The following is a 27,354-nucleotide window of genomic DNA, read 5'->3' on the forward strand; positions in this document are numbered from 1 at the left end:
TAGATCCGTCAAAGTGCCGAAAGGAAAGGATTCTGTGAACAGGATATAATTTGTTTACCGGGTGAAATTGACTGCCCCTAATTCAAGCAATGGACCAACGACTCCAATAAGGACTGGGTTTTCATTAATTGAAATTTGATCGTCGGTGAGGGCACGGCGGGATGGGTATTACAGCCAACTCCCATTCCTCCTCAGATCTGCGGCACTAATTAATTGCCCATTGAGCAAAAATCTGATTGAGCGAAGACGCCTATAACCAATTAGTAAATTAATTTGCGCATTGTAAATATTTCCCCACTAGTGTTATGTTGTAGTTAATTAACCATCCAGATAGCATCCGTATCTCGGCACGCAGGTTGGTGTCGCGAGAGCGTCTCTGTCTGTTTGTTTAACTCATCAAACTTGCCCAAATCGTCAAAATTGATCAAAATTTAATCCCTGAATCTTATCATAATCACCTATGATCTGCCACGTCACTTTGCAATCATCCTGTCGTTTTGTGCTCTTTTTCCGAGTTTGTTTAGAAACGCTTGCAATTTGCATGAGAACTCGTTTGATCTCGAAATAATTTCGTAAGCAGGATCAAAATGTTTCACCAGTGGGTTTGTGAATAATTTCTCGGTGCGCCCCCCTGATTCTCAACCGTGTAAACATACTTGCAGCGACGAGTCATGCCACATACAGACTAACTGCTTCGCTAGCTCGAACTAACAATGCCAACACTTCAACCTGTCATTCCATGGACCTCTCACTGTGTTAGTTTGTCCACAATATTGTTTGTTGCTTGATTTCTGAGGGATATTGTTCATAAAGTAGAAAAATACGAAACGATGGCTGAAACACAACGCTGCTATTGTTCTGCTCGTGCCACGCGAAGGGAGGTGTCGTTTTTGGCAAACTTGTTTCTCTATTTGTTGTTTTCCTAAGACTTTCAGCCGCTCTATTATCAAGGTAATGGCCCTCAGTGTTTGCCATCCCTTGTTGTCCGGGCCTCTTACACTCGTGCCTGTGGCGAACAAATTTGAAAACTTGCAAAAAACGTCAAAATAGACAACAGTGTTCCTGGCCATGTTGATAGGGAAATATTAACCCTCCCTCCTGCGCACGCGCTCTTCAACCCGAATGAGACCATCCATTGTCTGGGACCAGGAACAAAGGGAGAAAGATTGGCTTGTTTGTTAAAACGTGTAGTTTATGTTGAAGATAATCCGACAAATATCAACTTTCATTTCATCATTCTAGCTTTCTAAGGGAATATTTCCTAGAGATTATAACTTTCATAAAAATGTCATTTGCAACATGCGAGTTAGATCATGACAAGGCTCCGGTCGACAGAGTGAATTTGTCTGATCTAAAACAGTTCTAAGGAAAGCAGGCATTTTAGTTTACCAACTCATTTCCAGCACATTTTCACGAACTTAACGCTTCGTGACAATCTAAGGGAGACAACCGAAGTAGTACACGATTACACTTGATTCTGATACTCTTCAGAACAATGGTTGATATTGTTTCCGATTTCGTGTGCCTTCGTACCGACCATGTTTGCTGGGTAAATTCTCCTTGTTGCGAGACGTGCTTGTCCCCCTATCCCCCCTGGCAGCCGGCTCACGAAGCGGGGCATCATTTACACGCGCTTATATCTCTATTATCCTCCGTGACTCCGCGCTCGACCTCTTCTGCCAAACACGGGGGCCCATTGTTCCCGCCAAATTTGACAGTGGGCGACTAAAGTTGATCTAATTGGCCAGGTTGATACTGGCAGTATAAAGTTAAAAGGCCATATACACATAGCTAAACGCTTCCACACACATACAGTTTGAACGGGACTCGCCTGTCAATGAGAAGTTTGCCAACTTAGTCAAAGTCTTTTGAGGGATGTTGACTTGTTGCCAGTGAGGTGCGCTTGAAATTCCATTAAATGACATTTACAAGCGAGGTGCTTGATTGCTTTTAACACCGGAATCTGAAGAAGACTCTCATATGGTGCCCGAAAAATATTTTTCTTGTTGATGCTTTCATCTATAACACATCAATATTGTACAGAATTAACAGTTTATATAGCTTTAGCCAGCGTTATTCAAATAGCGGATGATATTTCTAGGGAGTGAGTGAGTATGGTTTTACCCCGCTTTATATTCAAGCAATAACACGGCGGGGGAAACTAGAAATGGATTTCACCCATTGTACCCTTGTGGGAATCTAACCCGGGCCTTCATTTGACGAGCGAACGCTTTAACCACTAGGCTACCCCACCGCTTCGAATGATATTTTTAAAACGTATCACCTGTTTTAAATATATTTTGCCAACACCGACTTTGGGAATGTACACTTACGTATTTTTCGTGGAGTGAGTGAGTGCCTGGTAATCACATGCGTGGAAATGAACCCGCGACTTTGGCGCGACAGGCTGAAACACTATCCACAGGGCTTCGAATTTTTCGTGATTACAATTGACGGACGAAAAAACAAACGCGCAAATACCATCCCACCGACCCCGCCTTTCTGTGAGAATCAGGTGACTTCTGTAGGGTACGGGCGACCAGCTTAGTGGTGAGATATGTATTCACAATTATTACAGGTAACAAGACAAAGGTTATCAAGTCCTGAACACCATTCCCATGCTATATTCACCCTTCGTAGTTTAACCCATGGCTATCGGTTAGGCCGAAGGCAGAGTTAAATCCGCGTGCTTCCGTCGCGAGACTCAGGCGATAATATGCGAGATGAAGGATTTAGAAACGCATTAAAAGCAAATCAGATGATTATAAGAAAGTCTTTCGTACTTAAATTGACAACAAAACCAATAATATTATGTATAATGTGATTTAACTACACTGTGGTTGAAGGCTGTTCCTTGTGTCCTAGCCGTCACTCAGACCGTGTACATGGTGAGGGCAGTTGGTGGAGACGGAAGAATTTTTAATAAAGAGATGTGTTATTAAATCCCATTTTATGCATTTTAATCGGTTAATATGTAAAGATTCCTGCGAGGTATTTCAGTGTTTTGATTTTGCGTTTTTCTCTGTCATTAAGTGCAAATGGGATACCAATGAAGACCGTTCGGTTCTGTATCGATCCAAGGCTTTTGCATAACCGACCAAAGAATTAATAATAATGTTTTGTAATGTTCAATAATACTAACCGATGGTTCCAAGCATATTAATATTATAATACATCCCTGCTTGTTGATATGTTTATTGTATATGTCACATATTGATTTACACGTTAAAGATGATAATATTCAATTTGTTTTGTTTGACAAAGTTTTAGCAACTTTCCTCTTTCTAAAAATGTTTTAGGTATGTTTTATTTTTTAATTCTGTTGTTATAATTGATTATGCTATATATCTGTTTTAAATTTGTGAAAGAATATATTTTCAAACTATTCAGTGGCATACATGTACACTCTCGAAACAGTGGTCTTGATGCGCTGGCACGGCTGTAGTGGTTGACACTGTCGCCCACCCGTACAACGAACAGGCGTCCATAGATACGACTGCGCATAAGAGAGACATTTTCAACCTCTTTTATGATTATTACATCCTCGCCTATAGCTTAAGGCTGTTACCAGAGTTGTCTACATTAAGATAATCAGTAATTTCCTGATGCTTTTATTTTACACTTTTATTGATATTATTTGTTGTGATTTGTCCGTATCATAGGAGAGTGTTGTGTGTGTGTATATATACGGAAGCACACGCACCTGTGTTTCTGTGAGCATCAAGGAGGTCGCCACCTCGAATCTCTTGGGTCTTGACAGGTACTTGTTGAGCTTAAACTGTCTCTCCAACTCCAGCAACTGCTGCGACGTGAACGCCGTCCTCGGTCTCCGTGTCTTCCCCAGCCCTCCCTGGCCACCGCCTGCATCATAACACACTGCAGTTGAAACATAGAACACACTGTCCACAACATGTTGATCAAACATAGAGCACACTGTCCACAACATGGCGGTCAAACATAGAACACAAATCTTCCACAACATGGCGGTCTAATATAGAACAAACCGTCCACAACATGTTGGTCAAACATAGAGCACACTGTCCACAACATGGCGGTCAAACATAGAACAAAAACCTTCCACAACATATTGGTCAAATGTAGAACACACCGTCCACAGCATGTTGGTCAAACATAGAGCACACTGTCCACAACATGGCGGTCAAACATCGAACACGATTCGCAGCATGTTGATCAAACATAGAACACACCGTTTACGTCATGGCGGTCAAACATAGAATACATCGTCCACAACATGGCGGTCAAACATAGAACACAAACCGTCCACAATATGGCCGCAAAACATAGAACACACCGCTTAAGTCATGGCGGTCAAAGTGAACATACCGACCAGAACATGTTGGTCAAGCATAGAACACACTGTCCGCAAGGTGTTGGTCAAACATTGGAATACGGGCTTCATAATAACACATCCGGAACTACAGCCTTACCTACAGTTTAGAGCTGTTAACAGATTGTCTACATCAAGATAATCAGTAATGTCCTGATCATGAACGCTGGAGTCGCCATAAGGTTCAGTGGTTAAATATATAAATTCAAATAGATTAGGAGTTGGGATCGGCCGTATGCATCACAATATGGGCTTGCCTGCACGTGGTTCTCGAGACCGGTTATTCTCTGGCGTTGACGTTTTATATTAACGAAACATCACACTATACATATTGTACATTAAACATGATTTTGGCGTTGCTTCAAATATACATCATTTAAATATAAAGATCATTTAGAGACATTTCACAAAAGATTAACACACATAGGGTGGACATTTCACAATTCATAACAAATGAATTTATTATCACCATAATATGCTACTCGAAATAAGTTAAAGAACACTCGATGTTGTCATGTAACTGTTGTTATACTATCATGCCATGATCGTTGTTTCTTTAACTTCTTTTTAGTAGTAAATGTTGTTAAGACGTTTTTACATATGTAAACTCAGTTGTTTTTTGTGTGGATTTGATACCTCATCTGTTGGACAGTACTAATAAATAGTTGAACTATCTATATTGTATATTCATTATTATATAATATAAATTATATATATTATTATGATCATAGTGAACTCTCTTACTGGTAATAGTGCACTCAAAGTGTTGGGTTATTACAGATGAAAGTATTGTATATTATGCACCAACCGAAGGCCAACATATAAATGCATGTAGTTATGAATATATTTCCAACAACAAAAACTGATCCATCTTTTCTGGTTATATCTTAATAAAATCGAGTTGGAAAAAAAACAAGATACAAAATTGCAGAAAATCTGCAAATGCATTTGCTGAAGGACACGTAATCTATTCTGAAGACTGCTGCTACTGACATTCAAGATGCAATACAAGTATCCGATATGACAAAGATTCCATGCAGAGTTGCACTATGCTGCAATAATCACAACGCCCTCCTACAAACAACAGTTATTTATCAATAATGTTGCCATGTTAAATGCAAGTATATTTTTAACAAAATAATATCTGTGTTTCTTAACAAAACCATTTTTTGTTATTTGCCAAAATAATTTCCGTACTACTTAACAAAATAATTCCTGTTTCACATTGGCAATATGGCAGCAGCCCCGAAGCTTCTACTGGTTGTGTATACCACCTTCCTGGGGGATCAGTTTAACCTGAAATGTCACGTATCACAGTGTATGATATAAAAATAACCTGCAATGCCCTTATGTTGATAGCCGTGGCAGCTGATTACTCGCGGATCAACCTTTCATTATGTTGAAGCAGTCAGATGAAGAATGCCTGTTCATCTGGAGTGAATGAAAATACTTTATGCGGGTAGGCATTCCACAGCAGAAGAACGAGAGACTCGAGGGCCAATTGACTGGATTTATCAACACGAATCCAACATGTTCAACAAATACGAAGAGTTGATTGGAAAACGTTAATCCTTTAACGGCATAAACAACAACGACTGTGTTTTCGATAGGATTTACAAAGGAGATAGAGCATTCGATAATAAAGGGCTGGCTTAAATATCTTTCCATGAACATATTCAGGGAATATTATCTTTTCTCTTGTGGTGGCATGTTTGAAGTGGGTATTGGTTTTATGTTTGTTTTTGGCTACAGCCTCTACTGATTAGGATCATATACAATATCAGAGAGGGCATACAACAAATATAGGACTTCATCTATAATATCAGGTATATTAATATTAACATACTGCTTCTTCCAGGAATGATATTAGAGCAATTCTTCTAAAGACATTCATTCTCATATTTAATACACAGACATAATATTATACAGCTATACTTACTTCTTTATTGCAATTTATATAATTTCATATATCTGTAGTTTATTGTTCGAATATGTTTTCTTTTATCTTTAGATACATACATGTAATTTTAAAAAGATAAAAGACAAAAGGGTATTTATTGTGCATTAATATTTGCTGAAACGGTACATTTATTTACGAAGTTCCTAGATATATTTATAAATAGATCTGTTTCTAAAATAGTGAATTATTAATACATTTACAATAAGTCAGATATTACTTTCTCACAGACAGTGTAAATCCATTAGCTGAAACGAATAAATCGGTATTTTTTACAACGAGACTGGCAACATGTTTAATCATTATTTACAGAGTTTTTTTGCGGGAAAGCTTTTCAAGCAACCACGAGCCCGGACAACCGGGATGAATCGTGAACAGAGGGCAATAATTTCTCCCATGTCCATCTCAAAGTTCCAAGATGTCATTGACCAGTGATATTAAACAAGAGTCGTTAGAAGTTAAAAGAGGTGTTAAGAGCTGTGCGTAAAACAATAGGTGCGATGTGTTGGTGGCGAGGAGGGCTGAGGGGGGACCAAAGAGGGACTAGGATGTCGTGTGTCTGGTGTTGACAGTAGACAGAGAAGATCACATGCCACTGACGCCGCGCGTGCACCATCCTCCCCCGGACAATGCAGCCTTGTGTTAGGCAGAACCTAATAGGACATCAGTGAGCTTAGAGGGAGGGTACAAAAGGGTATGTAGGTGGAACGTATTGAGGGGATGGAGAAAGGGGGATTTGGGACTTAGGGGACATTTTTGGCATTGAGGTGGTGAACATTTTGTTGTGGTGGTTGAGGTGATGGTATTTATCCACTGACTTCGGTAGAACAGCTGGAAGGGAATTCTTTCTTAAGTCAGAACATTCTTTTTTCCAAGCCTTTGTTACTATGGAAAACTTGTTTTTCAATGTCAGTATAAGTCATTATACCTAACTGGCTCTACGGTAACAGGACATCTTCTGTTGGAAGACACACATTCTTCCAAACCATTGCTAGAATGGTTTTATTGTATAGTGAAGCCTTACATTTGTATAGAGGGGGGTGGGGCGTGGTGGATGGGGTGTTCTCATCTGAACGTCATCAATGCACTGGCATTGTCTTATTTCAAATACCAGTTTTATTTCAATGTGTTCCAATATCGCTTGCACCGCCAACCTCCACATCAGCTGATTGCCAGCTGATGGCGGAACATCAACAATGCCACCTACAGCAACTATGCAACCAACTTAACTGGGGACACGGTAGACGAAGACATGCATTCATGTCATTTTATGTCCATCAGTATGTTTCATTTGGACAGCGGGTGCTGAGGTAGCCTAGTGGTTAAGCGTTCTCTCGTCAAGCGAGAAAACCCGGGTTCCTTTATTCATATAGGTACACTGTGTGAAGCCCATATCTGATGTCCCGGGCCGTGGTAGTCCTGGCGTAATTTGGACTGCATTTGTGTGTCTGTCTGTGTATGTGTGTGGGTGCGTGCGTGCGTGCGTGCGTGTGTGCGTGCGTACGTGCGTGTGTCAAAATGTAGAAATATATGGACATGTTGAAATATACAAAAAGATTAAATCAGTGGAAGTGTATATCCGTGGTATCTTGTGGAATCCTTGGTGGTAACGCAATCTTGCAAATTGATTCCATCTTTGGGAATGTGATGTATATGAAATTGAAAGAATTATAGAAAAAGGAATCTATGGAAGTCATGTAATATGTGGTAATATTTCTTTGCTGCTCAACTCCGCACTTAAATCATATAACTGACATATTGCTATCTTTGTTAACGAAGGAATCCATGGACGGGAAATGAAAATATACACGATGCCAACAATTGGATATCCTACAGAACATGTGTAATATTTCCACGTGACTGTTCATTTCCGTACGAAGATGCCAGTGATGTTGATGAAGCTCTTCTATAAGCGACGACGCTAATATTAAGTCTGTAAATTCGGATGTGTAATATATCTCCAAGCTTCCAAGCAAGTGTACACACCACACCAAGATGTCGAATGTGTTTAACCCGGCCCCGTTCCACCATACATCACCACTGACACTAACCCCAGTAGCGTTCAGCCGTTATTGCCTATCTTAGATACTTCACTAGACTCAGACAAAGAAACCATAACGACAATGAAGGTAATAGATTACGATTTACAAGTGTTGTGTCTGAATAGAAGGTACAAAAGGAAGGTGTAGCTGCCGACTCGTACACACAAACATAACTTGCGGTTTGTGGCAGAAGTAGAACGGGATGTGTGTATCGGTAAATTTAAACAGTGACTCACGTGACTGTAACTCAAAACTACACTTTACTTTCAAGACATATGGTCGTATTATGTTTAATCCCAGCCAATTTATTGGTAGAAGTAAACAAAACTTTTCTCATAAAAGTAATCCAGTCTGAACAAGGGCGCCGGGGAGTAATTGGCAGGGGGTGGAGTAAGGGAAGAATTCTAACTGGACATTACTGACACCTAACGGGGTAGAGATCTCGCGAGATCAAAGCAAATATCCAATCAAATCTCAGCATCCCTAGACGTCGGCTGTTCTAACCCCCTCCCTCTTCTCAGAGGCAAATTAGGTTTATCAGCAAATCGCGGTGACTATTACTCAATTATTTGCCGCCACTTATCACTGATTTATATCACTTGGAAGATCGCTATGATTAATTCATTGCTCTGCAGCGTGCCACACGGCGAATTGTGAACGCCAAGTCCGCGGCTCCATTTAATCATTGTAAAAACCCTTCGCCTTAACATCAATATAAAGAAATCTCTCAATGGAGTGGAAAATTAGCTCCCGAGAAGCTTGCTAGAGAGTCCCAAGGGAGCAGCCTAACTTGGCGAGTAATTTAATCACGTTATATCTTTATACTGTCTAATGACTTGATATCATTTCCGACGCGGAGACATCTTATTATGAGATTGCCGCGGCCATTTAGAAGAATACAAATCATCAAGGAAAATAGTCTATTAGTTTAACTTTCCCTTGACTTGTTTTCCGCAAGTTGGAGCAATTTTTCGCTCCATTACCCGCTTTGTTGATGAATGGCAGTATTTATTTTCCACACGGCGGTTCGTAGTTCGCGCGGCTCTCAAACCGTCAAATACCATATTAATTCGCCTGTATTTATCGAATACTTCAATTTAAATGAAATGCTGCAATCCCATGTCCTGCGCCATGGCCTTTAATAGAGCTATATTCGTTTGATTCATGCTGCCAGCTTCATTTACTTATGTGTTTAAGTGGCGATAGAGGGTTCGCCTTAATCAATTATGTTCTGCTGACAATACCATCCCGGCAGCTCGGGGCGAGGGGCTAGCGAGGCGCACCACCCTAATCAGGGAAATTGCTATAGCGGTCAATTCCAGAAACAAGTGTTTGTTTGGCCAAATCTTCAATTATCGGTCGACAGGACCCCAATTGACGAACCTTTAAATAAGTTGCCTTTTAAACGCCGAACACTAATAAGAAATCACCGATTTACAGCTTCAGCGAGGGGAAGTTGGGAGTTTGACGGCCAACGATTATGGGACAAGGAAATCGATGGCTGCTAAAAGATGTTGTTATTAGAGTTTCTGGCGATCACTTCCCTGTGCCCTCCCCTCTAAACTGAATAGAGGAAGAAATTGAAAACGCCAGTCGATGGCAAAAGCTATGTCTATTGGATTAGGTGGAAATGTATATTGAGCGCTGATAGAACATCTTCAATAGGAGTAGAAGCGAGTCGCAATTGGATGCGGACCTCGCGCCAAGCCATATTGCTGTAATGGGCCAAATTTGGCTTGGAGGATGATATGTGAATGCCCAGCAGGTAATCATCGAAGGGTTTTAATTTGCAAGATCAGTGAAATTTGGCCACGAGGGGCCCTGCCAATTCTTTAATTCCACTCATCAAGGCTGAGGAAAGAGCACCAGACAAATGTTCTCTTGTACGCTTTCAAACCAGAACCATGAGCCATTCACTCGGCCATTTATTTGATAGAGTAGCCGGCACCACGCTCTCTATCTATTCACATGGTAATCGTATTAATCTAGCCGGGCACTCGGGCTCAGGACGGGTGAATACAAATCGACAGTAAATGTAGCGGGGAATCACACTCCGCTTTGCCTAATAGCAGCGAAATTGAAAATTAAATTAGCAAATTGCGATCTTTTTCATCGAAAAATGCAGCTTTAATCTCGGGATGATGATTAAAACTGTTGACATACTGGAATGAGATGAGGCCTTCGCAGCTGCCAGTGTGGCATACAAGGCTAATCAGCTTCCCTGGCCAATTACTCCACTGTCCCCGGCCCTAGCGACGGCCGTCTCCCGACTCTCACTCCTCCCAGGGACCAATCCCGGCACCGACAGCTCCCCCCTCCAACGTGGACGTATGCCAGTCTATAGCAGCCTAACCACACGAGGCATATAAATATTCGCAAATGAATGCTCCCGGGTCAAAGAGGAAGAGATTAGGAATTAAACTGTTTTCAAAATATTCACTGTGCAGAACAAGATACAATTGCAGGGAGCCTTCATGGACAATATGGCTGGAAGTGAAGACAGAGTTATAGTTATTATGATGACTCGATTTAAGAATATTCAAAGATTGCTTGTGGAGATGGCGAGCCGTGATGGTGTGGAGAAGGAGACCGTTAGTCTCCTGCAATCATTAAAACGGGCGATAAGTCAGATTCATTCAGAAAATAGTTCGGCTTTCTAAATAAAACATACTACTTTATAGCTGCTTACACTTCGTGTCAATGCCAGAGCCATCTCGTTGAGGGGGACTGTTTTGAATTATGATGAAATCTTTAGTCAGGTTGAAAATATACTTGCTCATCTTTTGTCATTTGGTTGTTAGATGTGGAGGAAATATGTATCAGTGACACTAACGTGATCGTATTCTGATGAGGCAATCTTTTATTTGAAATGCAAGTGTTCAATACAATTGGATTTTGTTATTTTCTTCAGTTTATCTAATATATGCAGTAGCGGGGAACTTTTCCTTTGTAAACAAAGTTTTGTAACAAAAGTTGGTATCTAAAAATACCCTAAATATCGCTGTATTGCAAGTATGTGATATCATTTACATGTACTCGCTAAACCGTGCATGTGTTAAATATACAAAGGTGGATTGGCTATCTAAACGGAAAACTCGTTGCAATAGCTATGATATAGATAACGATATGGCATAAATATATACAAAGAATTGGTAAACATTATAATAAAAGTTTCAAAATATGCATTAGACATGAAGTTTGCGTTAAATTATCGTATGCATCGTTTTGTATCTGGCTGGCATTAACGATGAAGCAAGTGCGTCATTTCACGCATCTATCTGTGATCAGCAATTATCCGTTCATTATCACACATATTTTACATGATATATTACTTAGTTTCTTTCTTTATATCAGCTCAATGCGGAATGAAACTGGTACGGTTTTTTCTCAGAGAGATATCTTAAGTGAGTAAGTTATTATTTAACGTCGCATCGGCATTATTTCAGCCATAGAGAGATGACAAGCCTCACGAAGTGAGCCATTCACTTTACGAAGTTCAAAATGGAACAAACGTTAATTGCATAAATATAGTTGCTATAGGACAAATGAAGACAACTTCATTGACAGTGACAACAGGCTAACCACCATTATGACTCGTGTTACGACGTGTACGATTTTACGTTTTATTGCTGCCACAATAAAGTAATGTATCAGTAAAAGAAGACGAATTAGTCTAAAATTTGCTTCAGCAATTAATTGATCGAAGAGTAGGATTAAACCGCAGGTGAACATGTTGTTTCTTTGTTGTTTAACGCCGCACTCAGCAATATTCCAGCTATATGACGGCGGTCTGTAAATAGTCGAGTCTGGGCCATACAATCCAGTGATTGATATTATGAGCATCGATCTACACAATTGGCATACGATGACATGCATCAACTAAGTCGGCGAGCCTGACCATCCGATCCCGATTGTCGCCTCTTACATGCATAGTCGCCTGTTACGGCAAGCATGGGATGCTGAAGATCTGTTCTACCCCGGATATTCACGGGTCAGATGAACATGTGTCCACGTTACTACAGTTAACTAAGCTCCGTTAACCAGGACACGTGGAACACCTTGTAACTCAGAGTTTATGAATACAAACACTAAACAATACTTGGTTTAGTTACATCTGATCACCGGGCGCATATATAAGCATAACTCTCCCCCATCACCACGTGTGTAACTATCAACTATTGAAAACAAAGGTTTATGAAATTGATAAACACGTTTTCTTTAAGAGAATACAAGGCTGTACATGCGTGGAATGGAACATGTACTAATAACTGAAACATATGTTTTGTACTCTCATTGAAACACTGTATCCATTATTACTCGATAACCACATTGGTGGTACAGGTGTACACGCCGAAGACCTGTGTTCGATTCCCAACATGGGTACAATGTGTGAAGCCCATTTCTGGTGTCCCCCGCCCTGATATTGCTGGAATATTGCTAAAAACGGCGTAAAACCATATTCACTCACTCACTCACTGGTACAGGAGTGATACAATAACATGAATACTAACCATAACAATAATAGATGCACAGCAAGATGTGGTGGGATTGAATTTGTCCCAGTATGGCATTCACATGTCTGAGGAACATTGACAGGTTTATTTAGAAAGGATACTTTACCATTTGTAAACAGCTTACGATAGTTGGTTATGTTTGGTCATGTTGTGCAATAAATAGAGGATATCTCGTGCAGAGGAAAATATTAACTTTCCCTCGTCATTAGATGAGAGAAACATGATATTTCAATCGACACATGGAATATCCTATTTATTATATACTTTTTGTGTAGTTGTCTACCGGAAAATTAAATTATCTTATTACAAATGTTAAACCTTCAACCGAAAATTTCTTCCTACCTCACAAGCAGGGACGTTTCTCCCCCCCCCCCCCCCCCCCCACCCCACCCCACCCACCCACACACACCCCACCCCAACACACTTTTATAATTGCGACTTAAAAAGTAGTTCCGTGTTTGTAAAATTTTAGAAATATAAACAAAAGTAACAAAAAATATTTAGAGTCACTGAAATTCTTATCATGCATGTGGATGTAATTATATACAAAATCAACTTAAACAAAACATATTCTTGGCATCTACGAGACAGCAGTTGGAAATGAAAGAATACACGCTGGTCAAGTTACAATTATGGCGCTTTGAGAAACGAACAGTCTCGATTGACGAGTTAAATGAGAAATTTACAGTTTGTAACGAAGCATTTTCCGGAGAATAGCACGCTGCAAGGAGAGAAATTAACTCCATAAGTGATCATCTGTCATTACTTTGACTTGTCAATGTGGAACTAACGTGAAAAGGAAGTCAACAGTTTGTGTTCGGACAAAACATTTACGATAAAGGGAGACAATTTGCGGGAGGTAACTTTTGTATGACAATAGTTCCGTCCGTGTTATGTTCACTGCAGTGAAAATCAAGTGTTATGTCCACTGCAATGAACATATCACTTTTCTAAACTTTGGAAAACTCACACTGAAGTATATAATGAACATTAATACATTCAGTGCGTAAGGTTAAGAATTACATCTGAATATATTGTGTGGTTCTCCACCAATTACTTGGAAGTCACACTCGTGTTCTCGTGGTATAGTTTCCAACCTGTTTCTGTTGGTTGTTTAGGATAAATATGTGTGAAAGTAATAATTAGGAACATTCTTCAATAGGAAAGATCCTCAGAGAGCATAGTGTATACATGGCTGTTTAATCTTAGCTGAATGAAAATACATTCGATAACTATTTGCCCTGTATATAGTGCCGCTTTGATTATCAAAGTCACGTTTCAATAGAGGTTAAGATCAAAACACATTCCTCAATCAGATAACTTGACATAATGCTATGCAAATTGTGCCGGTCGATAGAATTGCATATCACTATGAAAAATGCCGTCTATGAAAAACTGAAAATGGGTGCATTTAATCCCTAGACCCTTGCAATTACAAGGTTATCTCCCGACGCTTCTGTTTGACTATTCCATCACAGATACCATAAACTAGCATCCTCTGCCATTTTTCCAATCTCTCAATGCAAGGGTCTCCGAATAAGCACGCGAACATGACGTTAGATGACAAACCAAAAATGACTAAAATGGCTAATTTTTCATTTGCAAATATCTCACTTAGTTGGATGTCATGTCTGTGTTTGTTCTCGCGACTCCGGTGCCCCAATTTGAACAAATCACAGCTTGGCTTCTCCTCGACTGTTTATCTACGTCCGCTGAAGCACGAGCTACGCGTGCACCATGCTATCCGCCATCAATCGCAGTCTTGTCTCAAGCGGACAAATGTGCCTGCAGCCTACACAACCATGCGTGCCCTGCCCGAATACCAACCGGAGATCAACATGGCGTCGTGTGTCATACACATTACTCGCAAGGTCGTACGACCAGGGCTATTTACTTCCGATCAGACTTAAAAATACACTTATTGGAACGAAAGGGTGTGTATCGTTAAGTTAGGAACTAAAAACGCACAACTGAAATGCATTACGACTTCGGTTAGTTTAGAAGGTGGATTCTTTGAAGATCGCACGTAAGGCCTCGTTCCAATCAATCTACGATATATTTTTTCTAAAGCCTAATGCACAGGACCACACAATTAAATTCCGATCTACCCCCTACACCCGCCCCTCCCACCCTACCCCAGTACTTGCATTGTCCCCAAGGACTTACTCTTACTCTTTTATTTTTTATTTTTTGATATAATTTTTTATGTCGTGACTTGGAGAAATCTCATGTCAAAAACGAAAAAGACATCGAAATTCGATTCATGATTCGTTTCTTTTCATTTCAATCAAGACAAAACACCACGACAGCCCTTCCCAAGTGGAGGGTTATATGGCCAGCCGGGTGTACACTGCCTGACCCTGGCGACAGTGCAATGTGAGGGGGACAGGTTCGACCCAGAGCTTGTAGGGACCATCTTGCCTCTCACAGTTCATGGAACATCAAAGTGTTCTCGGCTGGACATATTTCTCGTACCTGCTGTCGCGTGCTTAACTCCAGGTATAATGAGCGCAATAACACATTACACCAGCAGGGGGCGCCACCTGACAAGCAATACCCTCGGTACAGCTGGCCACACAACTGCCTTGCTATATTGCTGTGTTCAGACAACTATCTGTTTCTTGGCATTATTAAGTAGTATTAATCATCTTGTCTCCAGATTATGTCGAGTGATATAATAGCTGATAAATAGTTTATTGGATTATGCACGTGTGAAGATGGCTATATCGTGGACCGGGTACATCGTCTCCCCGTTATACAGCTGGCCTTCACAAAGTTTTCTACCAACATGTTATGTAGTGTAATATTATTGCCTAAATCGCCATTTTGACGACCCTACATCACTATTCCACGAAGCATGTATAATTGATAAAGTGTACATACGAAATATATTTTTTTTTCGTTTTCCTAAAATTAACTAAAATTCTTCTGCTCTGAAATATATACATGTCTGTGTGCACGTGCACGTGCGTGCGCGCGTGCGTGCGTGCGTGTGTGTGTGTGTGTGTGTGTGTGTGTGTGTGTGCGTGCGTGCGTGTGTGTGTTCGCGTGTGTGTATGTGTACGACTTCGGCTCTGTATCAATATCCTGCACTTTCATTATTCATAAATGTACACTATTTGGTAACACATTGAAATTAAAAATATCCATTTGTGTGTGAGAGAGAATGCCTCGTAAGTGTGTCACTTACTCCATTTTAATTTTTCGCAATAAATTATGCTTGAATCAACCTCAAAATATATGGGAAAAATGGGAACATTTAAGGACTTCCCAACACTGTCTAGAGCCCCATCTCGGAGCCAGACCGTGTTTCGGTGTATTTGGGCGATCGTTAACTGCTACATTCATACGTCATAAACCTGCGTTAGCACACCAAATGGTAGCTTCTGAAGGATTTGCATCTGGGCCTGCCAATTTCCAGAGCCTGGTTCCTCTTTAAATAGTGTCCTGGAAAACTCAAGTACCCTGGTTCCTCTTTAAATAGTGTCCTGGAAAACTCAAGTGCCCTGGTTCCTCTTTAAATAGTGCCCTGGTTCCTCTTTAAATAGTGTCCTGGAAAACTCAAGTGCCCTGGTTCCCCTTTAAATAGTGTCCTGGAAAACTCAAGTGCCCTGGTTCCTCTTTAAATAGTGTCCTGGAAAACTCAAGTGCCCTGGTTCCTCTTTAAATAGTGTCCTGGTTCCTCTTAAAATAGTGTCCTGGTAAACTCAAGTGCCCTGGTTCCTCTTAAAATAGTGTCCTGGTTCCTCTTTCAATAGTGTCCCGACAAACTCAGGTGCACAACATGTCCTGCTTAAATCGAGGCTACCGGAGAATGTTGCAACAAATCAGCTGATCATACATATTATACTGAATGTATGTGGTGAGTCGGTAGGGTTATCCGGAATATTTGCAGGAAAGATTTGAATGTACTATGTCTTGAATACCAAATCATATTGATACATTTCCAGTGTCAACATATCAAAATATGCATGAATAATGTTTGTGCAGGATACCAATACAGTGCAGAAGTTACCTGTCTCTACCCACTTGTTGATGTCTCCGCTCTACGACCACATGACGCCCGAGGCACCAACCACATACGTTCTGCTCATTGAAGTGAGTTCACAACTGTTACCATGTCAGCTGTGGAACGTCTCCATATTCATGGTCGTCACTGCTGCTCTTATGCCTATGTTTTGTAATCAATTCAAAGTTTTTGTCTTTTTAGTTTCAGTGCCATTTGACCAAAAATACATTGCAGATACACAATGCGATATTATAATATATGCATATGAGCTGTATACAACAGTTCTCCGGGAGCTTTTAACACATTGTATGCATACCTTCCTCATGAGTTTATTCTTTACCTCAAGACGAAAACATGGATTTTGTTCATCTTTATCGGGTTTTTCGCTGTCTAATAACAAGTAAAACGTGAGTCCCTTATACTGAGGAAAATGAAACTATGTCATTGTCTGTTACATTGCAAGGGGACATTTTAACATTACCATTAATTCCTATACTAATAGACCCGATCTATAGTCCAGAAGTGTAAAAAACACGTTTGAATTTAAAATCATATTCAAAGTTGCAAAGTAGAATAAAATAATTGTCTAAATATGTAGGTTTTGTCAAAATGTTCTGAATGCCAATTTTTTTTATTACAAATATTATATTTGGCATAACATTTCTTAGTTAAGTACTGATTCTAGTACTTTCTTTGTGTGTTGGCTATTAAAGGTGTCTCACCCTGGCAGTGTGGGTTCGAATCCCGAACGGGATTCAACCCAAGAAAGTACGAGAATCTGTACTTTACTAAGAAAGAGTTATCCCAAATATAACATTTGTTACATTTGACCACTTTCTAAATGGCATTGTGTATTACCAGTTTTGTTTAACAAAATCAGTACTTCATTGTTAATAAATAATTAAGATGAATGAGTATGATAAATTTCTATATAATAATTCGAAGATATTTCCAATTTCCCAGCCCTGATGGCTGCAGCTCTGAAGATTCTAACAGTCAGTTTCATATCGAGAACTACTTGCGTTACTGAACATTATTAAAATACAGGAATCTATTTATGGCGTTCTCATGTGTTAATATTTGTTCATGTGTCCATATCGTCTTTGAAAGTGTTGGTACAGAATAATAAACCGATCACTTCACACACGATTTCGACAAATTTAATGTAAACAATATTTAATGAAATTTTGAATAAAATTGATAAAACATTTTACAAACATAAGTCCAGATATACAATGAACACGTTTTTATAACCACATAGTATAATAATAGGATTAAATTGCATACTTCAGTTTGGATATTTTTATTGGTATTTCCGGTTTTACGTGCTCTCGCTGATAAGCTGATAATGTTTTTTTAGATGGGGGAAAAACATCGTATCAGTGTAAAATTTTAGTTTATTTAAAATGTAAGTAAAATTTTTGAGCCAAGTGTTACCGCGCCGCTATAGCACTGAACAAATATAGAGAGGGTCACAAATTACAGATGAAGGGAGACGCTAGTACATACATAAATATGATAAAACTCATTGTTATTTTTTATTCATTTCATGTGGAATAGTTTTTAACTAATTTGCATTTTAAGAAGTGTAAATTTGATAAGCGTTAGGGTCTCCGGATCTGCTTAACATACGTCAGGTAGAGAGTGCATTGTTAACAAAAAATAACAAGATTCGTATTTTTTAATATTAGGATTTATAGAAGTGTCACATATCTCCGGATCTGCTTAACATACGTCAGGTAGAGAGTGCATTGTTAACAAAAAATAACAAGATTTGTATTTTTTAATATTAGGATTTATAGAAGTGTCACTTATTACAACCCTGAAACTGCAGTTGATGGTAGAACGTGATTTGTATGACATTTGTAATCTAACGGCACTTATCTATACACACATTGTGTCTAAGTTATGAAGTTTTTGTTGGTATATATTTAACACATAAGCAGGTGAAACCGATATATATTTACACAATGTCATAAACATAAACTCGTAGCACCGGATGAAACCTCTGCAAACACGGTGGAGCAAAATCTCATTTTAAAAGTCTCATTTGTTGTTATTTACCTAGTCTAAGGTTGGCGAAATGACAATGGCCAGGTTGATCCCACACTGGGGAGGCTGTAAATAAACCGCTATCACCGAGAGGCCAATTCAAACTTCCTATGCTGTCAAAATCACCAAATATGTCATCCATATTATTGCCAGATTTGTTCATAATTTCCACACTGTATGTCTGTTTAGTCACGTATTTCACACGACCGTTGTAAATCACATTCCTAACTCCCCAACTCCTGCCATCTCAAGGGGTTCATCTTCAACATCAAACGTACAGCCCCCCGATCACAATAGATAAACGGGGAAAGCCCAATCGAAGCTCTAACAAATTTGCCTGCATTTCGATTAATCATACCGTTGCTATGGTAACACACGTGTTAACAGTGTTCTTTTAACACTTCCTTCTGTTTCCGCTCCCCATGAGTGTACATAATTAAAGCTGTCAGCGGAATCTGCTCAAGCCTCGCTACCTCCTCCGTTACAGCTAATCCCAGTAGCCCCGTGCATCTACACCACCTTATTGATGTTGTGAACCAGGAATTAAAACTTTATCTAAAACAGATAGGACAATTTCAAGGAGATTTGCCCCCCAAGCATATGGAGATAGGACAGATCTTTTCTGACATAATAAGAATTTGTCTCTGCGACTCTTACACCATTATCTAAAGACAGGCTCAGAGGAGCTTAGTGTTGGGATAATTGCTTTATGACATACCTAGCCTGTACCTGGTGTTCGTGGAGCTTGATAAGGCCAGGAACAGGCGTGAAGTACCTCCTTCAGTTGTTAACTAACCCGTCCGGTAATGCCGGCCACTGTTGGTTACACAACCATCATCTAGCTACCACTGGCTAGTCAAATACTTGTCGTACAAGTAGTGTTTACATTAATGCCTCAAGCTCATATACTGCTTATTAATAGGCATTCGTAGATAATAATCAAAAAGATAGGATTACCATATGGCTCACTGAGTGTCTACTCTTAATATTCAAATATCGGATTATCTAATACGACTTAATATTGCATTGGCACAATGCTTCGGTTTTACAACGACAGCACCAGGAACATATTTGACAAAATAAAATTTTATTATTTTTAATAATTGTAAATGTAAATTATCAATGATGAAAATATTTATAATCATGTTCGCAATAATTATTTATTAGGTAAATACTTTTTTCGTTTAGTACGAAATAGTTATGAATTAATATCCAAGTCCAGCTTCGTTTAAATAAAACTTGTACCGATGTTTGAATGATAGATGAGTACTTACAAAATAATTTGATAATTTTTCATTATCATGAAGGTAGTTTCTACTTACAAATACTGGATGTAGGTGTAGCGTGGTGCGGTACAGCCTCGGTGAGTAGCGTGTGTCATGCAGAAAACGGGTTACAGTCGACATTAATACGACACAACGTCGACAACCCAACGATAACACGGCGCGACAAATTATTTCTTGATTAAAATTCTATGAATCAGAATTGATTTGCGAACATAGGTCAACAATTTATCACAAGTCGATAACGAGTGTTGTCAAGCATTCCCCATTTATGTAGGAATTAAAATGAGTTCCTTAAACTTTTGAATAGGGATTACGGTGTTGCTTAAGAAGAGTCTAGTTTATTTAGCTGGCATCACATTATTGCGATAGTATGTGTACGGAGACATAGTGACGTCGCGTACCTACACCTAGATTGACTCAGAGTTCACCCCCACTCCCCACCCCCACACCCACACCCTTCAGTGTCGGTCAGTTCAACATCGGCAGATGACGTACACTAACATATATATATATATATATGTATGTGTGTGTGTGTGTGTGTGTGTGTGTGTGTGTGTGTGTGTGTGTGTGCTGTGTGTGTGTGTGTGTGTGTGTGTGTGTGTGTGTGTGTGTGTGTGTGTGTGTGTGTGTGTGTGTGTGTGTTTACGGATGTATATAACATGAAAGCACACATACACACAACACACATGAGCATACACACCTTTGTATACTGCAACACCCGCGGCTGATATTGAAACTTTCTAAAGGAACAAACAGTTTTATGATTACTTATGAAGTGTACTAAAACCCGATTTTTGTTGATTTAATGTCAAGTCGATAAATCAAGTGTTTCATTTCCCTGATTATTAACCCGTTTCGTATTTCGTTAAAGCAATTACACCATACTTAGGTTATCTGTCATTATCTGCCCAAAATACAGTTTAGATTTAATGTTGACACACATTTGCAATTTATTGGGTTTTTTTAATTCAATTATCAATATATGAAATGCACAAGAGATGCAATATTTACAAAACAACTAACTGTTGTTATGAATTAATCAATAAATAAAATGCAAATGTATACATATGGAGAGGTAAATGTCAGTAACAATGGATGCAGTAGGGCATCCAATTAAACACAGTATACAATGTATCTTCCGCCCAGAGGTCTTCCAGGAAGGGTCACGTGGTTCAAAGAATGAATAATCGAAATTAACGAGATTATAAGACAGCAAAGACTATTAGTCATATATATATCCTAATATAAGAAAAAAGGTTGGATCGTTTAATATTTAGTTACATAGTCAAACACTGAAACCGGTTATATAGGAATTAATTGCATGCAAACTACATAACTTAGGAAAACGAATTTGCATTTCACATCGCATCACATCAACACACAAATACTGTTTTCTTATTCAGTATAAAGAAGACATCCAATGGTTTGGTATTGGACATTTCAATAATTGATTACATTGCCAATTAATAGTCAATTTCAACAGAAGTTCCGCGTTGGCTGAAAACATATTTGCATGATGTTCAATAGCATGTCCTCCTGATATACCAAGTAACGAAATTCAGATACTGGACGAATTATATATTATATATATATATATAGTTTTATTAATAAAACATTTGCCATTAAATGAACACACTTTACCTATCTTCTTTTCTTCAGCAAGATTAATCAAAATGTAATTGTAATATTTTCTAAGATTAGATAAAACTGTGATATCGATTTCTTCTAATAATACATCAAACATGTATTTGAAGTTTTCGAGACCTGTTAGCATTTGTAAATTATTTTGTTAACGTAACTATTAATTCCCTGGCCCTTCTTACTTTCACTGTGCAGAGTCTGAAAGGGTAGGCCCTTTTATCATTTCCTTGTTACATAGGGAAAACAGCATGACCACGAACTACTTTGCGCAAATCGAGGATTGACATAAGTTTGGATCCTTCATTGACAAAACATTATGAAAAGCATCCATGGAACCAGAAAGTAAATACTTGTCCGTTTTAGGAAGACACATCAGTGGTCTGTTGTGTTTCTGAGTTTAAACCTCTTTCTTTTTGTTTAGTAATTAGCATATAACTGTTTCTATATTGTAATTTATTAATATTATCAAATCTATTTTTGAACACTAAACTGTATACAATCTTTGCATATGTATGAGATGTACACTGTTGTCAATTTCCAGTACATTGTGCATATTCCTTTCCTCTTAACCTCAGTACTTAATGCTATTGTGCATTGTGTTTTCATAATGTAATTTTTCATGAGTCGTTTCCATTATATAATATAACGGTTCACTGTATATTGGGAGAAGGTACAAAGGAGTTCTAAGTGCTGCACTTGTGCCCAATGCCATTGGCTGTTTTGACCTACAAACTATGTCTAAACAAAACTTTCTGCAAGTAGATAACCCATACACAGAAAACAGTCAGTCTTCTGCATAACAATAATTTCAACATTCAATGATAAACCTATTTTATTGTCAGTTGCTTGTTTCAATAATCTTTGAATAACGTGTGACATATTTTCATATATATGCTTCACTGTTCAAACTATGTGTCGTGTATTATAATCAACAATATAGCGAATACTCTTCCCATAGGCTGTATACAACACGATCAATCTTTGCGTCCCCCTGTGTAGGGTGAATACAAAATCCCCACATCTTCCCAGGATCGATCTCTGATGTAATATGATAAGGGTACTTTGAACTGAGATACCGGTTCAAACATATACGAAATCAAAACGGATTAAACCATTGATTGCATATACAGACTGCATCTCTTCTAATTAACACCTGCCACGACAACTCAATGTGTTTGTATTCGGTAAACATGCTAGTAACAGAGAAATTTAAGAATACGAAACAAAACATAACGTTGAGTTTAAAATTATAAACTTTTGAATTCAATGACAATATTGTGTGACCACAGCGTGTCCTTTGTGATAGAAGGCGTAGTGTGTATTATACCAGTATCATTTTTGTATGCTACAGTTTCGTTACGATATTCATAATTCTTTATTCGTATTACCCTTGGTGAGACGTCTAACCTTTCACGTAATACACATTATTATTTCATTAAATACAATATTTTATTAAACGTTACCATTGTATGGTAACATTGTTATTAATACACATACACTCTAACCATCATATTTCCACCACGATCGAAATAAATAAGCTAAGATTAAATAATTCACATTTAATGTTTAGCAAATGTGAACAAAACATTTAAATGTCAAATTAATATTGTGATGCTTTATATAAACGCGATGACCTATGTGTCCGCATTATGACATCATGCTTTTGACTAGTTCTAATTAGCAAACATATTAATGTATTCCAGGACAGGATTTTTATCTTAATTGATTATAACCTCCTAGAGCTGGACCAGGAAATAGAATTATTTAATGAAATTGTCATCAGACAGATTCCAAAAAAATTCTAAACATTTTGAAATCAACGTTACTATTTATCCTGACAAAATTTATGTCCGATGCAATTCTTTATATTGACTTGTACCATATGTTCCCGCGTCTTTTTTTCCGGTGAACAATTTACTTGCCTTTGCATGTGTTTGTGACGAGTGCCACCGGTGGGGTAGGATACGCTCACCTTTTACGCAAACACCTTGTATCATCAATTTTTTATGGTGATTCATAAACACATGTTCTGGATACAGTCGGAATCGTACAATCGACTCTTATGAATATGGGAAGTGTTTTGTGGCTTTTTATTTACAATTTATGATGAGATGTCAATACTAACAGTGTTGTCCTGCCGTTAAGCCCCAGAGGATCAACCATCGAAAGTCATTTATGCCTGTCCAACACCACGTGAAGTAACAGAATGGTCACTAAAACTGATTAGGTAGTTTCATTTTTATGAGGAACTGTATTCGTCCTAAATAGCATTACCACATGTAGTTGCTACAGCTGGGAGAATGTGTACATTTATAATATATAGTGTCACACTATACCAGCCGTGGGCTAGCATGGAATGTCATTTTCAATTAACAAAACTAGAGGCATCAAGCTTGTAGGTTTCCTAAACGAGCAAAGGGTGAACCCTTTGACAAGAAGTATGTGAGACACGGCATGATCAAATCAGGTTATAAATGCACCGAGCACACCTCTCTCAAGTACCAGGACACAATGACACAATATTAAATCGTTTTATGACCACAGTATAATTTCCACACATTTTAAGAGTATCATCGATAGCTTATAGAACTGAGTTCTCTCACTACAACGCAGTGATATATGAAGGTGTATTTACTTTGTGTGTTGTGTTTGCAAAGCTGTTTAACTATCCCATCCTGTATGCTAGGTACTAAAGCATGGGTGGGGTTGTGAACAGGTGCTGATAATAACCATATTCAATCAGATCCAGCCATCTGAATTATGTAAGATAGCTAATAATAGTTCATATCGCTCCGTTAACACTCAATAGTAATTTTATTCATTGCACTTTAGAAGACAATTAAGCAATAAAGTTTAAGAACCCCTAAAATGTTGTTTGTTTTGCAAAAAATATTGTTGATCTGTTTGATCAAAACGATCTAAATTATTACAGCATGCATTGTACTTATATATGTTACTTATTGAAACCAGAGAAGATATGTGCTAACATATCTCGTCATTAAACTAACATCAATATCTTAACGCACTTTGTTATTATTAAATGAAATGTTTAAATAAAAGAGAGAAAATACCATTTCGACTTCAAATTGAATAGCATCTGCAGAAACATTAATTTGATAAATCGTGTAATAGCCAAATGAGTTACAGTATCCTTGTTGGCGCTATCTTGCACAGTGTTTTCCTAACATATAACATGGTTTTATCTTCAAATGAATTAGCTGTTAAAAGAAAAATGCATCAGCGCATCATGGTATTGCGTAAGATTACAGACTGGGGATTCGAGGATTATTTCGAATCCTTTTCTATTCCCCTAATACAGCAGAGCTTCTCCCTGAAAAATACTCCTGGAATTGATGTCGTTGCAGCTTATGTTTTCCCTCATTGTTTTGTAAAGACCTATTACGTTTATCCTCACACTAACGTGCAGTAAATAAACGCGACAAAAAAAAGTTATAATCTTAAGAGATATCTGCTCAGAGCAGTGTCCATTTTACGATTCCGACTTATATCAAAGGCGTGTGTTTATGAATCACTATGAAATAATAATGATGCCAGGTGTTCGTGAGTAGCTAAACTAATATAGTTACAAAAAAGTCAATTTGAAAGATGAACTTAAATATTTCTTTCAGCTACAATATTTCATAACGGAAATCCCATGAACAACTTGCTTATGTAAAAAAAGCTGATTTTATTCTTGCTGCATGAACAAGAGCTTTAATTTGTTGATATCGACAAATAAATTACTTGGCTGTAAACTAGTTTTTTTATTGGTAGGAAATTAATAAAGATGTATTTAAGGCTGATATATTATACGAAAATATAATTTTGAGAATTACTTTTAACTACTGAACTTGTCGACAAACCCTTCCAATATATCAATGTATGCTGTTACAGAAACCAACCCTGACCTTCGTATAAACACAAGTTGTTTTTGTGTAAATTGTAAACACTCTTAAATGTATATTTTTTACAACATTCATCAATATCTAATTTGTATGTGTGTTGTAAACAAAAAAGTTGACAAAATAATTATTAGAATTACCAGACAGTAGCAGATGATGTTTAGTAGACACATATTGTGTATTAGGGCATTGCATTGTTTCTATAGATCCAATTCACACATCACATGCTTTGGATGGTGTGTTTGTGGTAAGGCCATCAGTTGATACATTATAAGTTTCGAATTCCAATTAAATATAATGATGCCTTAATTGAGTTCTGTTCAGACATAATTTTGGTATATTCCAGGTAGACAATATTAAAAAAATATAAATACTTACAGCTTCCTGGATAGTCGACTACTCTTGGCATGTACATGCCCGACCGAGCCAGCCACTCGGCGTAGTTGATGCCTTGGAGTTGGGCTAACTTGAACGCCTGTTCGGCAGGGGTGTGGAAGGCGCTCCCTGGCAGCATGGGTATCTGGGGGTGCCCGGGGGTCTGTCCGGGGTACGAGTACAGCGGGTGGGTGGAGAACATGCCGGGTAGTCCGAGGCTTGTGGGTTGCAGCATGGCCGGGTGTTGGATGTTCAGAAGCCCGGGCCTAGGAACGAAGCTTGTGTTGGGGGACATCCCCGGCCCGGGGGGTGACACGCTTGACTCGGGCGTGTGGGTGCCCATATGACTTGACCCAGACGATGAGGGTCGGGGTGAGCTGCAGGGAGGTGAAGGTGGCACCGGGCTAGATGTCTTACCCGAGGTTGTCTTTGATAACAGTGCATCAATGCTAAACGACTTCCGTCCCTCCATGTTTGGTAGCGTCCGGTTAAAAACGTCCTTTTTCGCCAAGTCGCAAACCTTATTCAACTTAGATTCACAACCGATGATTTTCTCTATAACAGATTGAGTCCTAGTAGGAATTTTGATCGTCCTCGAAAGATTATAACAATACCCGTGAGCAGATTATTTGACAGTGGATAATTAGAATATCGGGCACGGATTGGCTGTGCAATGTCAATAGCCAACATATCTAAATAAGGCTGTCCCGCCGTGCGATAGGCTGCGGGTTAGGGGGCCGGCGTTACCCTGTTTATTGACTCAGAAAGCGGAGAAAAAGAACCTAAAAGAAATTTTGATCCAATCCGCCAGGAAAGTCGTAGCCTTGGTTAGCCCCTGTCAATCAATCCTCTGTCATGTACATTACGCTTATCGACTTCTTTTTCTTCGGCCGTTGATTTATTTCCGCTTTTGTACAGTCGTTAATAACGGTAATATCCTTAATGCTATTAATTGGACGAGGAAGCAGGTTTACTTTTGTGGTGATTTCTTTACAAGACGCCAGTGTTAATTAGAACTGATCTGTGATGATGCCCAGCTGAAGAGAAGAGCCGTCGGGTGGATATGGGCCGAGCCGGTACGGCACGATCAGCAAGCAACTCATAAAATTAGTCTCACAAGACCTTCAACAACAGATAAGAGATCTGAATGGGTTTTAGGTGGGCCAGGAAAACACATTATCACGGGGGCTATTGTAATTACAAGCTAATAGTGGTAAACACGAGCGAG

The 27,354-nt window shown here is 38.8% G+C and overlaps 1 protein-coding gene across 1 annotated transcript in view; it reads right to left on the reverse strand.

The window, feature by feature from the left end:
• LOC139465433 (motor neuron and pancreas homeobox protein 1-like) overlaps positions 1-26,598 on the reverse strand; it is a 31,123-nt gene extending 4,525 nt beyond the window's left edge. The window contains exons 1-2 of the mRNA XM_071247146.1: positions 26,130-26,598; positions 3,704-3,876 (exon numbers count right to left, since the gene is read on the reverse strand). Of these exons, the coding sequence (XP_071103247.1) occupies positions 3,704-3,876; positions 26,130-26,598 (642 nt within the window). The remainder of the gene's footprint in view (positions 1-3,703; positions 3,877-26,129) is intronic.
• Between the last annotated feature and the right edge of the window lie 756 nt (positions 26,599-27,354).

Source organism: Haliotis cracherodii, unplaced genomic scaffold, assembly GCF_022045235.1.
Source record: "Haliotis cracherodii isolate W230 unplaced genomic scaffold, xgHalCrac1.p SCAF_18, whole genome shotgun sequence".
NCBI classification, from domain to species: Eukaryota; Metazoa; Mollusca; class Gastropoda; order Lepetellida; family Haliotidae; genus Haliotis; species Haliotis cracherodii.